This window comes from Ammospiza nelsoni, chromosome 18 (assembly GCF_027579445.1).
Source record: "Ammospiza nelsoni isolate bAmmNel1 chromosome 18, bAmmNel1.pri, whole genome shotgun sequence".
Taxonomy (NCBI): Eukaryota; Metazoa; Chordata; class Aves; order Passeriformes; family Passerellidae; genus Ammospiza; species Ammospiza nelsoni.
Window position 1 is genome coordinate 2,641,391 of NC_080650.1, and position 13,853 is coordinate 2,655,243.

The following is a 13,853-nucleotide window of genomic DNA, read 5'->3' on the forward strand; positions in this document are numbered from 1 at the left end:
AACACAGCAAAGTCATACAGTTTTTGGGGGAAGACCTGAAGTTTTGCACATTTTTTGGCAGCTTCATTGCTATAAATGTTTTGAAAACCTCAAAGTAAATGACTTACAGAAAAGAGCATGTTCTTCTTGTCTTGATTTACAGCACGAGGATCAGGCACAGGGTCTGTGTGCTTAATAACAGACACAGATTCACCTGAAATAAAGATGAAAGTCTTAAGTCCTGAGGGAATCAAAAAAATTATAATCTTCAGCTCTGAGATTCTTAGGATGCCAAAATTCTTTCCTCAAATGATCTTAATTGTTTAAGCGAAACAGGAAACATTTCAGTTGGCCAAGAAAACAGAATGTTTGGCTTTCAGCAAAAACTCTGTATCAGTTTCTACAAGCATGTCACACAGGTACAGAAAGCTTCTTTTTCTTTAAAAGCAGATGTTCACTGCTACACCACATTTCACAAGGTGGTGCTCTCAGCTTCAGCACTGAGTTCCAGTACTTTGTGTAAGCTCAAGAGAGCCAAAGCTTCCTTCCTTTAAAAGGATTTTGTTGAGCAGCATCTCAGACCTCAGTCCTGTTTTATCCAACAGGAGAATTAAGCATCAACTTGGCTGAAAACAGCAAAGGCTTCCATCAAAACAAGAATTCTGTTCCTTAAATAAAGGCAAGGAACACTCCCTTTTTACAGAATTCTGATGGGCTATTTCTACTTATTCCAGCAGCTTTGCAGGCATGGAGTGCATCCATTTTCCTATGCTAAACATAAGTAAAGCTTGATCAGTTGTGTGCTACTCAGGATCTGTGGTGAGAAACTCTGGAGCCTGTTTCAAGGATGAAAAATAAGCTTCCTATGAATACTTTACTGTTTTAAAATTCAGAGCTAGTTAACAACAATTTATGCTACCAAAACAGGCAGACAGATCTCCATGTTCCAGCTGAAAGAAAACTGTTGTAGCATGCTTGGTTGATTCCCAGCTTCTTTCCTATATTCAGAAGTGCTGCTACTTTGTTTTGTTTTCAACAAATCTGAAAAGGGCTCTAAAAATAGTTCCTGCATTGGAGGGCTGGTACCAGAAAACACACTAATGTGTGTGCACAGAATTTGAGCAAATAAGGCTTGAGTGCACTGAGTCTTGAGTGCACTTAAAAGCTGCCAGCATTGCAAAAATTGTTCTGTGCTGTTGCAGAAGACATTTAGTAAGATTTACATACTTTCAGATTGGAGTGGTGACACGATGTTCAAACCTAGAAGACTCCGTGAACTAGATGAGAAATCTCTTTTTATTTTTTTTGAATTTTAATTTTCCACAAATTGCTTGTGTCTGTTGGGGAAAGAGGATGGCCAAAAAAGCATTACAAGACTCAGTAACAATGTTCATCCCACTAAAGGGAAAACAAAGCCAATGATGAAGCAACACATTCAGTCACTCTAGAAGTTACCAGATGAGAAATTTACTGCACTTGAATGCAGAGAACTTCAGTAGCTGCAGGCTTGTTTCTAATGGATCATTGCAAATAAATGGTGAAAAGGCACTTTCAATTATGCACATAATTACATGAAAGTCACAGAAACTGTACCTGTGAGAATTGACTGGTCTACCCTTAGAGTTGTAGATTTGATAGAAGTAATTCTTATATCAGCAGGAACCTTGTCTCCAACTGCAAGGAAATGACAAGACAAAGTCAGAATTTTGCTGTTTGAGAGATGACTGACCAAGTGTCCCTTCCCTCCATCAGCCAGAAAAATGACTTTCCAGAAACTGCACAGATGACTGAGACCACCAGCAGCTAATTGCAATATTCCCATTTTCTGAGGATCCAACACACCTTGGTAATTCAGACTTGCCCCTATCTAACCTCCCAGAAAGAAGCTGCAAATCACTGGATTGTTTTTCTAACCACATGGCCACTTGAAAGAAAAGGGAAAACATTCTCAAGAGCAAGATATCAATTTCAGAAGACATTTTTATAAACAATCAAAACCCGTAGCTAAGGTGAACCAAGTTTCCTTTTCAGAACTGGCAGAATCTTTCAGTTGTTTTCTCTATGCCCAAAGTGAGTCCTCTGCTCTCCAAAAATCACATTATTCACATCTATTTATTTAGAAAACTAGAAGAAGTTGTATTTTCCTTTTCTTTGGCACCAATTGTGAGAATAACGTGCTTCTGCAAATATGCTCTGCTAATGTTACACTGAATGCTGCCAGATGTTTCAGAGTTGGAAGAACCTCAGATCACACAGTAGCTTTATTTTCCAGTAATGCTGCCCTGTTAAATAACCACAATCCATAGCCCAGTTACAATTTTCACAGATCTCTGTTGTTTTTATCTTGTCATGCACATTTCTACTTTGCAAAAGAGAATACTGAAAGGAAAGCAAAATAAACAACCCACAAACAACAAAACATCCACTAACAAGTGCCTGAGACACCAAGGCAGCAGATTATAGCAGTTAACACCACACTCCTAAATGTGATAAATGCAGTTGTCAGTCGAGCTCCAGCATCCCCAACATCTCAACATTATCTTCTCCCTTCCTGCTTCCTCTTACTCAGCTTTTCCAAGTTTTTAAGAAAAAAACCAAAGCTCAACCATTTTGTGCAAATAAATGGCTTCATGTAAATGAACTTGCTAAAGCACATTAATGAGGCACATTTCTGATTCACATGGAGGGGTTCTACATTCTGCATGTCAATATTGCTAATTAACACATGATTGAACACTCCTAATGTAATTTAACACTGCAAGCATTCAAGTGTCAGCTATATTATTATAAAATAATGCAAAGAAATAAAGAAGGGTGAATAACTAACTAAAGACAGCTGATCTTTTCAGTAGGTGCAATCTGTGTCCCTGCAGTGAAATTAAAATAAGCTGCAATTCCTGCAGGAACTGCTTATGCAATCAGCAGCAATAATGCACATTAAGAAATAATATAATGAAAAGCTCCACAGTGGTGTCACAGCCTCGGCTCATCCAAGCCCTCACACCCTGCAGTGCCAAACTGTGGAACAAAACCCTGGAGAGGAGAATGAAGTGCTACTTCAAACGTCAGGAAAACTTGTCCCATGTGGCTTCCTGTAAATTCAGAGTAACTCCAACCACTACAACCAGCAGAAGTTTGTATGGTTTTGTCTGTAGAGTTAGATGTGTGTTTTTGTGAGCGTGTGTATATGAAGGGACAAAAATCCTGCCACAAATGTGTCATTATACCATGTGAATACTAATTTAAGCCACAATGCCCTTGAGCAGCAGGAGAAAATAGCCTCAGACAAATGGTGACCTAGGCCAAAAAAGGCAAAACTATTCAATGGCTCTCCTGGTGTCCTGAGCAGGGTTATTTGCAGACACAGGAGCAGCTGCTCTGCAGACAGGGCTGGACAGGCCAAGCCCCCAGAGCAACCTGCACAAACACCCCCAGAGCCCTGAGAGCTGCAGCCACCACGGGCAGCACTGGGGGAGATGCAGAACACAAAATAGAAACTGTTAAAAAACAATCTTAGAACTTTCAAGCAACTGGACAGAACATACGGCAAAGTTCACAAGTGATTTTCTAACCTGCTTCTGACTGCTCCAAGTGGTTCAAACTCAATATTCACAAATACTTGGAGAGACCCCTCTAACAGACAGTTGATATTCAACATCAGTATTTCCATGAAAATACTACTGTTGGTATCAATTGCCTGAATCTCCAGAACTGAAGTGTTAAATTTATTATGACAGTGCAGCTTTATAAATTTATCTCAGTGATTTAAGATAAGACACATGATTCACTCACCCTCTCTGACTGGGAAGGCTGTAGTGAAATATTCAAGCCATTTCCAATAGGCAGGAGAGCTTTATGTCAGGGTCAATTACAGAGACATTTTAAACAGCCCTTTGCAAAATAACAACTATGAGACCAAATCATTTATAGTGTTGAATATACTTTTAAGAGCACAATTGAAAAGGAACATAAATAGGAAGCCATCCTATGACAGAGGGGAACCACAGGAAATTTTCAGTGAGCAGTATACCACAGATCTCATCCACAAAGAGAAGGCTCTTTAAACATATACTTTAAAACAGGAAGAAAAATTGGAGGTTGCAGTTGTTTTTTGGGAAGCTTTTTAAAATTGATATAGTTCAGTCCACAGAGCCAATGGAAGTAATACCCAAGGTTTGCAAGAAATGAAGAAGTGATTATGTGTTTGTGTTGCTCAGCACAGAGCTGCTACAGTAAATGACATAATTCCATAGTCTGCCATCTAAAATAAAGTCAGTTGCAGAAATATTTTCATCCATTATTTCAACCCAAGTTTTTAATCCTACATAGTACCTTGATTTGTACAACAGCTCTGAAGAAATAAAACAAGCTTCTTTCAAAACTGCCCAAGTATGTGCTCTGAAACATAATGTAGGAAATACAAAACTACTGATGAGAACAGCCCCAGCAGCTGCAGCACTGACTGCTGTCTGGAGGAGGGAGATGGGGTTGGTTTGAACCATTACAGCTTTACCCTCAGAATCCTTTTATTTATGCACAGAATTTTATAATTTTAATACAGAGCTTCAGCACACAATAAATGAGTCTGTGTAAAAACAACCTGGTCATGACAGGGGGTTATAACAGATAAATATCCATTTTATTGAACTGTGCATGAGTCTACACTGAAACAGACAATTTACAATTTCTACTCCTTGGTAGAAAAACTGGAGCAGTACTTTGTTACAACATGAATTTAGAATTTATGTCAGTTGCTTTTGCACTGTAAACAGGGCAAATTTAGTACTTTCAAATACTGGGTTCTTCAGCCACCCAACCAGCACCCACCACTCCAGCCTTTCTGCTCGTGTTCAAAGCCCTTCTCCTCCTGCTCCCAGTGCTGTGGGTCAAGTTCCCCCTACATGAACAATCACTGACAGATATTTCATTTTCACACAGTCCAACCCTGCTTCTTCTCCACCTACTTGTCCCAAATTGACTTCAAGTACAGAATGTATTATTGAGCAACCTGAGTCCCAATTTTATCCTTGGCACTGACCAAGTCCTACAGTGGAATGATCAACTCATTACCTGGCTGTTTCATCTGAGCACTGATATCCCTTTCAATACTTTACCAGTTTCCAGCAGAGCAATAAAATTAAATATTTCATTTCAGAATTCTGTCAGACAATGGTTTGAGACACTCCCTGGGAGACCTCTACAGCTAAAATACAGTATTAATTTTGCAGGCTGTGGCAGTCTGTGCTTTAGGCAGCCCAGGAAGATGGTGAGAAGTGATGGGACACATTCTACAATGAAGGTGGAGGGAAAACAACTATTAAAGTTGAGTGGATTTCAGTCCCTTGTAGTTTTAGTTACTTCTGGGTACTAACAAAGAACCTCAGACTACAAGAGGACCATACTCATCTTTCAGTCTCAAATTATGAGACCATATCTCAGTACAGTCTATTGAGATCCATATTCCAGATGTTCTAACCAAAACTGCTGGTGGCAGTGGGCTCAGGAAGCAACATGACCTGTACCCCAAAAGCCAGCATGCTATAGAACCGTCCTCAGAATAAAACTGAAGTTTGAGATGTGTACTTTGAACACCAATATCAACTCTGTTAACTCTGACCCCTCACACCCTGCAGACCTGCTCAGGTTCACAGGCAGGGACATCATAAAAAGTTTTGCTTCTTTTTTATGTTAATTTGTTACAAGACCAATTCTTAGCTAAGAAAGTGATCTGTTTGCAGCAAGTCCCTCTTTGTGATCCCAGCAAATGAAAGTAATTCTTCCTGCAGATATCAGGAGCTGTTCACACACACCTCACACTTTATTTATGTTTATCATTAACCAAAGCCAGCGTCACCCTGGATCTGCTATCAGCACCTTGGGTTGGAACTGGACTTTATTGTAATAAAGATTATCAGTACAGCTCCAATTATTCCAGAGTTGAACAGTTTTTGAACACAAACAGTTCCTGAAACTGAGTAAAAGCATCCCCCAAAAGAACTGCCACAAACCACCAAATTTTAAGAATTAAAGTGAATAGATTTAAAATAACAGATAATGGATGCTACACACATCAATCAGCAGAGCTGAGGATTTTCTGAGTGTTGAATTGAGCATTGAGTATTTCTGGGGACAGTAATATTTAAAGCTCACACCTGAATATTTAGAGGTAGAGCTGCTCCAGCAGAACTGGTTTTTGTATTAAACTTCCTTAACACAAGCTCAGCTTAGCTCCTCTTCCCCCTTTCTACACAGACAATCTCATTTTTCTTCCATAGTATCAGCTTTTAAGTATTTAACACTTCCTGAACAGGGCATTAATAAAATAGTACCAAAAATCAGAAGCTCTACAAAACAGGAACACAATTGAGTCCAGCTACACTTTCATACAAGGCCAAGAATGTCAAAGTGTCAAAATTAGAAGAGAGATTATGAATCAAATTTTAAGTCTGAGTTTCCACTCCAAACCAGGAAGGTAAAATTTATTTTCCATCAAGACAGATTCCACCAACAAAGGTCCAAGAGTTGTAACCATAGCAGTAAACAGCACTTGCTCTCACTAACAAGGTGACAGAACACATTTAAATTCATTCTTTGCATTAGACAATGTGCATGAAACAGCCTCTATCACCCACCTTCTGCATTCTGGGCTGACAAAACATCCCCAGAGCTCACTGTGCAGTGTATGCAAGGTGTGAGCATCCCAACCAAGGAACTGTTCAAGGTAGAGGTTAAGATAAATTTAAACAACACCTATATATTGTTTTCTTATAAAGGAAAGCCAAAAGGACAGAAAAAGCTTTGGTTTCTGGGACCAGAGTATCTCCAGGTCAAAAGTGAGGTTGAGAGAAATGCAGATACTGTGTTAAATAGTACATAAGAGTCAAATTTTTCTTAAACTTGTTTCTTTTCATTCTCTAAAACCAGACTTGTCATTCTCTCATAGAGGGCACCAGAACATTAGATAAGATGTGCTGATGGACAGGGACCCTGCTTTTAAGGCTGCACTCATTTCTAAACCACATTTGTATAGTTTTAGCTTTCAATTAGTGGACCTATTTATACCACTGCCTACTAGATGGAAAACTCTTGTGATCAGCCTACAAAAATATCTAACAGCAGAAAGAACAGGCTGGTAAGTTCAGCTTCAACTGAAGCCAGGTCAGGTAGAGAACAGCAACCTCTCACACCAAACTCAAGCCCTGTTTCCCAGTTATGCTGCATTTGGGTAGCAGAAGAACCAAAAGTCAGAATTCTGGAAGTGCAGCAAAGTTTCAAATGCAAGTTTTATTTAGCCTTAAAAAAAATCAAAAACAAAAAACCACAAAAGAGCTTCCTTTGCCAGGGTAACACAGTAGTAACTGAACATTATCTTGATGTCCAAACTTTTTGTTCAGTGCTATTTGTCCTTCTAATAAAACCCACTCAGTATCAGCTCTGTCAGAGTACAGAGTATCAGGTATGTTCTCAATTTTCAAGCAACTAAACCAGAATTACTTTTGTTACTTTTACCAAACAGCTTGGTAGCTCTGAAGGAAAATGCTACAAGAATTGGGGTAAAAATTGGAAATGTATTTTGCAATATTTCCAATGTGTGTTAACAATGACACAAGTTTAGGCCGTGCCCTGAGCTGAACCTCACATAACTGCAGCCTCCAGTGAAGTATGGAATGGAGTTTGGACTGTGTCTGGTTAACCCTGAGCTGCCTCTGATGTGCTGGCAAATTGTTCACTGAAGCTCACAGATTTATGCACTACTTGTACATGTATTTATTAACCTCTGATCTTTCCTCTCTTTTCTGGTTCAAAAGCAGTACTTCAGGAAAAACAGCAAAATAAATGCTTTAGAACTCAGACCCAACAGTTTGCACCTGGTAAGGAAACACAACAATAATTTTTTTTCCTCACCAAGAGAAGCAAACTCAGCAGTTTCTTCAGGACAGCCTCCAGCAGGTCTCTGCTCTGGGCTTAAGCCTTCCTCAATCTTTTCCTTATCTTTTCCAATCTTAATACTTTCCCAGAAAAAGTAAACCTGCATGTCCTAGCACTGAGTGTGAACATCAACCCTAGCTGTTAGAAAAGTGACACAGGCACAAGGACCCAGATGTTTTGGAATAAGACCTGAAACATTCATGTTTTAGCTGTACCACCAGGGAGAACCTGGAGCTCTTCACAACCACATGGGAGTGACATAATTCACACCAACAATCTTCCTTCCTGACCTTCTTCATCCCAAATTCATCTTTATTGTAAAGCACCAAGAATCCTGAAGTGCTCATGGAATAAAAAGCCCCAAAGCAGTTCTTGCCTACCCTGTGCCAGGTATAAAACTGAGTTTTCTGGAATATACACTAATTTAATAAGCAACAGCTTCTGGCAATTCTGTGTGTATTTTTAACATGTTGAGTACTTACAGATGCAGTAACAGATGACAATAACCATCCTTCAGAAATCCAGGAAAAAGAGGAACTACTGTGGCCGTGCTTTGGTCATTCACTGACTGCAACTACTGAACTTTCATTTATTAAATTACAGAAACTCAGATACACTGTATCTGCTCCAGAAATTTTAGACAGGAAAATACAGTGGAAGTGAACAAAGGTCATTTCTGCTCCCAAATGTGCTTCTATTAAAAGAATACATGATTTACAACCAGTTTATCCCAATTATTCAGGCTAACTTCATACAAAACTTGTAAGAAGTAGGGCCATGCTATTCTAATTTTCTCTTTAAAATGCCACTTTAACCCAGCAAACAAAAACTTAACTAAATCAAAGTGTAGCTAATCTATTAAGACAGCCCCGGTTACAGATTTAGAGTGTACCCTGCAATTAACTCCAGCTTCTACAACAACATGGTAATCCATTTAAAGGCAGGCAAACTGAAAAGCCATGTGAGGACAGCATCTGCATGTCTGTCACTTCATCAATTCTCAGAAAGCCTCTGTAGCTTGGTAACCATCACACACTACAGCTCTGAGAACCAGGCTCACCACAGCTCTGCAAGCAAACTCAAGGCACAATTCCCAAATCTGCCACCCCAACATCCCTAAGGGCTCCTGTTCATTGTTCAGGACCTTTTCCACCATCTCTGCTGAGGTGAACATGGAGGAAAGTCCTTCTGACAACATGCAGCTAAGAAATTAATGTTTGCATGTATCAATAGCAACCTAACAATTCCAACAATTGATTTATTTCTGTGTCAGACCCACACACAGCTACCTCAAATTAGCAAAGCTGTTACAGCATTAAATAGAACCATTTTGCAGGGGATGACTTGTAGGAATTTGCTCCCTGTACGTTATCACACGGGGGAGAAGGCAATCACCTGGCTGTTTGTGGCACAGGGCTGAAGGAGATTGGCCTGGACACACAAACGTGGCTGGCCCTTGGCCAGGAATTCCAGAGGCAGATATGAATCCCAGCATGAAGGGCTCTGGCACTTCCCTACATGGCCATCTTTGTGCACAGCACATGTCAGAGGCCATCAGAGCCCTCCTGCCCTTGAGGCACAGGCATGCACAGAGTCTCTCTCACCTCCAGCTCTTGACACCAACGCTGGGACATGATGCATTTAGTGGCTCTTCTCTGTTTGCTCTGTGGCTTTTCTCAGTTTGATTACAATTAAAATTCAGCATTGTCTAGCTACAAGAATTTATTGTTTCAGTGTCAGAAGTTGTGTTACTCTGAAGCACTGATTTCTCCATTAAACATTCACATGACTTATAATTAACTGCAGCTTCAAGTGAAGGTAATTTAAGTGTATTATTTGATCCACAAATTTAAGTGAGTATTTTACCCAGAAAAGCTTCTACAAGCCATCAACAAGCCAGACCACCTATCTTAAAGGACAGTCATAAAACAGTCACAAAACTTGGATATTTTTTGGGTTTCTACATTAAGCTTGTCCTTATCTTTAAAAAAATAATTCTACATATTCTAGGCTATCAGTCACTGCTCTACAAGCAGATTTTAATATTGCAATAGTAACCCTGTGATAAAGGGGACACCATGCTAGTTAAAGGCAGCCTGGTGTTACAGGCACATTGCTTATTCCCAGTTTGTTTTTCTCCCTTAGACACAGGCCTTTTAAAGAGAGTAATTGATTTTATTGGTACTGACAATATACAGCAGGTAAGTAAAAGCCCAAACATCCCCCAGGTGTTCTCATACAGAATAAAGGCAAAGCTAAATTTGAAGATGAATACACAATCTGTACCTCTTCTGAAACGGCAGTGAATCAAGGAGAAAGTGTTTTGTGCTCTGTATACACACCAGAGCATCAAAATCCAGCATTTCTCTTCAGTGAAACCCCACACCAGTGCAAAACACACAGTCATCAACTCCCATTCTACCAACTCTGCTTTAAAGTACAAAAACCAGAACCCAAGTGTATTCCCATGATGAAAACTCCTTCCAAACCCACCATTCCATTGCTGACATTTAAAAACAGGATAAGGATTTGGCCCAGCCATGCACTGCAGTGTGTAACTGATACAGCTCTGTTTGCCTCAAAAGGACACATCAGGCACAGCAGAGAGAGCCCCCCTTGCAGAGCAGGAGCAGTGAGGCAGAGCAGGCACTGACAGGGCATCACTGAGCACCCTCATTTCACCATCACCACTCTGCATTTGGAGCTGTAGCTGCATCACCCTGTGCACAAACAGGGGCTTGAGACAGGGCTCAGCCAGAAACGTTAAAGTTTCTCAAGGAGTGAAAGCTGGGCAGGCAGCCAACAGCAACTTCATCCTGAGTGCACACTCTCTTTGCCTGCTAATTAAAACAGGAGGATAGTCAAGTTTAAGGGTATATATTTATCTCCTCTTGAGACAGCCACCACCTCTAAAATCAAAGTGACACGAGTGCAAAGGAAGTTTGATGTACACCCTGCATTGTCCCCAAAGGAACAATCACTCAGTTAACAGGGGATAATGACCTACAAAATCTGAACATGCAACACTCCTGACACTCAGCAAGAGCCACCTAGTTTTGTCTGGGAAGAAACAGTCAAGCCCAGTTCAGAGAAAAAGTTATTACTATGGCATTATCACCAAAATAATGGAATTTTAGGTAGAAGTTTATAACCCATCTGTTTTTGCACTCCTTCCAGACAAAGACACAGCTTCTAGAGCAAACCTAAGGTATTACAAAGCTCTAGGCAGAAGTCCAGGCTTTTAAGGCTGGCACTTCAAAAGCTTACCCAGGAGAAACAGGGAGCTCTGCTCTGCATAGCTCATGTATTTGAGATCTACACAGCAAATTGTCAGAAGGAGCAATAAAAAATTGGGAAAGATGAGAAAACAGTGAAGTCATGTGCCAGTCACACTTGCTGAGAGGACAGAAGACATTTGTGAAGAGGAGTTCAAAGGCACTGCTACTACAAGTCTAAGAGCTGGAGAAACACATTCAGATGAAATAACAGACTGTGACTAAAAAAAAAAAAATCTCTGCACTCTCAAACCTAAGGAAACTGCAGATATTTTAACACCAGGAACAAAATCTATTTTGTGATAGAAAAGAAGACAAGCTTTAAGACACTCTGCAACCAGACACTAGAAACCAAAATTTTAAATTTGTGACAAGTGTTAAAACCACAACTCCAATTAAGATGCCTTACTTTCCTACTAATTAAACTAAGTGGCAATTTGAAAAACAATCCCTTCCATACACATGCACATTTAAGGTAATTACAGATGAAGAGGAGCAAGACTGTTCTTAAGTGAAGCATATACTTAGGGGTGTTTGAAAACTCCCCCCAGGGCCTCCAATCATTAAGACAAAGCCCCACAACAATTTCACATTAATATGCTAATGCCTGCATGCACCACACGAGTGGGTCTTACCTGCCACTTCCACGATATCACCTGGGACAATGTCTCTTGCTTTAATCCTCTGGACACTTTTTCTGTCCTGTCGATACACTTTGCCCATCTCTGGTTCATATTCTTTAAGAGCTTCAATAGCATTTTCAGCGTTTCTTTCCTAAAAGACAGCAAAAATGTGTCATTTTGAAAGCCCTCAAGGAAAATAAGCCTGTCTCATCTGATTTTCCAAAAGCATTATCATATGAATGCTACCAACTCAGCTCAGCTATATTTCTCCACACAGAACATTTTGTGTCCCCTCCCCTTATGAGGTTGCTGACTGGGAATCATTAGAGTGTAATTCAGGTGTTTGTGGGCCTTTAGAACACAGAAATTGTTATTTTAATGCTGCAGCGTTTTCCATCAAGAATATCCACAGTGCTGTTGCAGGGAGGCCACACAAAGAGTTCCATGTCACGTATGGATGTTTTTGACATTAAAAAAAGCACTAATCAAAATTAATATTTGTGGATGTAGGTGTTGGCTGGAGCAGCTTACACTCAGCCTAGAGTTTTATTTATTAACACAAACCAAGGATCAAGTTATGATGAAGCCAACTTATTATCAATTTTATTTCAGCAAATCAAGTCATGCTGAAATGAAATTAAAGCATACACTAGAAACTTCCCCAGAACTCCAAACAATTTACAGACTCAGATGAATCCCCATGCAGGAAAACCTTTTAATTTCCACCAACACATCATCTTTCCTATCTCAGTTGCAGCTCTCTCACTGAGCTCTGGCAGAGACTGGTATCAGTATTGTGATGCCACCTGGATAAAGAACAACTGCAGAAACCAGCAGCTTATCAGTGCTCCTTCTCCAGCTCTTGGAGAAAGAATTTATTTTCCATTTCCCTGCCTATTGACAAGAACCAACGTCACTTAGCCCTGATAATTACAGATAATGGTAGAGAGCACAGAGTTTTTAGAACATCTGCCCTTCCAGATATACATCAGCCTTTCCAGATAATAAAAAATTCCTCCTTGCATGTCAAAGCAGAAACAAAACCATCAAAAATTCAAAAGTTGAGGAACTCACTAGTTCCTTGTAACAGTGCAGCTGAAAATGACTGTTAGCAAAACTACCTAAAGGAACTAACATTGCCATGGCACAGCTCAGGGTCTGGTAGGGCAGAGACCAGCACAGAGCCATAAACTGCAAAAAATACCAGCCCTTGCACTAGGAGGAATTTAGAATGGGTATTAGCAGCAATTTCTTTACAGAAATGGCTGTCAAGAATCCAAACAGGCTGCTCAGGAAGGTGGATGAATCACCTTGCCTGCAGGTATCTAAAATGTACATGTGGCCCTCAGGGACATGGTTTTGTGGTGGCCTTGGCAGTGCTGGGTTAATAGTGTGACTTGATGATCTCAAAGCTCTTTTCCACCCCCAACAATTCCATGATTCAGCTCATTCAGGCAGCTCACAGTGCTGGACTGAGTCTCTTTGCTGCAGTTTGCCTGCAGTTGTGGGAGCCAGGCTGCCCTGCAGGCCCTGGAGCAGGGCAGGAGCTGCTGGGGAAAGGGGCAGTGAGAGGCAGGGCTGTGACTCAGTGCTCACATCTGCTACCTGTAGGAACAGATACAGTCATGGGTGGAGACTGTGTTCTGTGCCTGATTTTCCATGCCCATTAGAACAAGGCAATGAGTCACTTCATCTGGGCAGCAACTCTTTCACAATGAGGTTCCATGCATGTAGAAATACATATAGAGGTAATCTTTGCACACTATGACATCAGAAAAATAACCTGATTATTTCCTAAAACAGGGAAACAATTATACAAGAAAAATCCTCAAACTATACAGAGACAGCTTTAGCTTCCATTTCATGCTTACAATTAGTACCTGCAGAACTGCAACTCACAAGTTTCCAGTTAAACATTAACTCTTGCACAATTACTTGAATATAAAATGTCATTTAAGGGGGCAGTGCTGTCACCCCTTGACCAACTTTATCCCTTCCCTGCACACCTGCTCCAGCAGGGAGGGCAGCAACCTGGGTACTGCTAAAA

At 40.4% G+C, this 13,853-nt stretch overlaps 1 protein-coding gene across 2 annotated transcripts in view; it reads right to left on the reverse strand.

The window, feature by feature from the left end:
* The window catches only part of ATP2A2 (ATPase sarcoplasmic/endoplasmic reticulum Ca2+ transporting 2), a 43,271-nt gene that overhangs the window by 19,275 nt on the left and 10,143 nt on the right, over positions 1–13,853 (reverse strand). For both annotated transcript variants that reach the window (XR_009419672.1, XM_059484982.1), the window contains exons 5-7: positions 11,819–11,957; positions 1,573–1,653; positions 108–193 (exon numbers count right to left, since the gene is read on the reverse strand). Coding sequence is in view for 1 of the 2 variants with exons in the window: in XM_059484982.1 (XP_059340965.1) it covers positions 108–193; positions 1,573–1,653; positions 11,819–11,957 (306 nt within the window). In the remaining variant the exon portion in view is untranslated. The remainder of the gene's footprint in view (positions 1–107; positions 194–1,572; positions 1,654–11,818; positions 11,958–13,853) is intronic.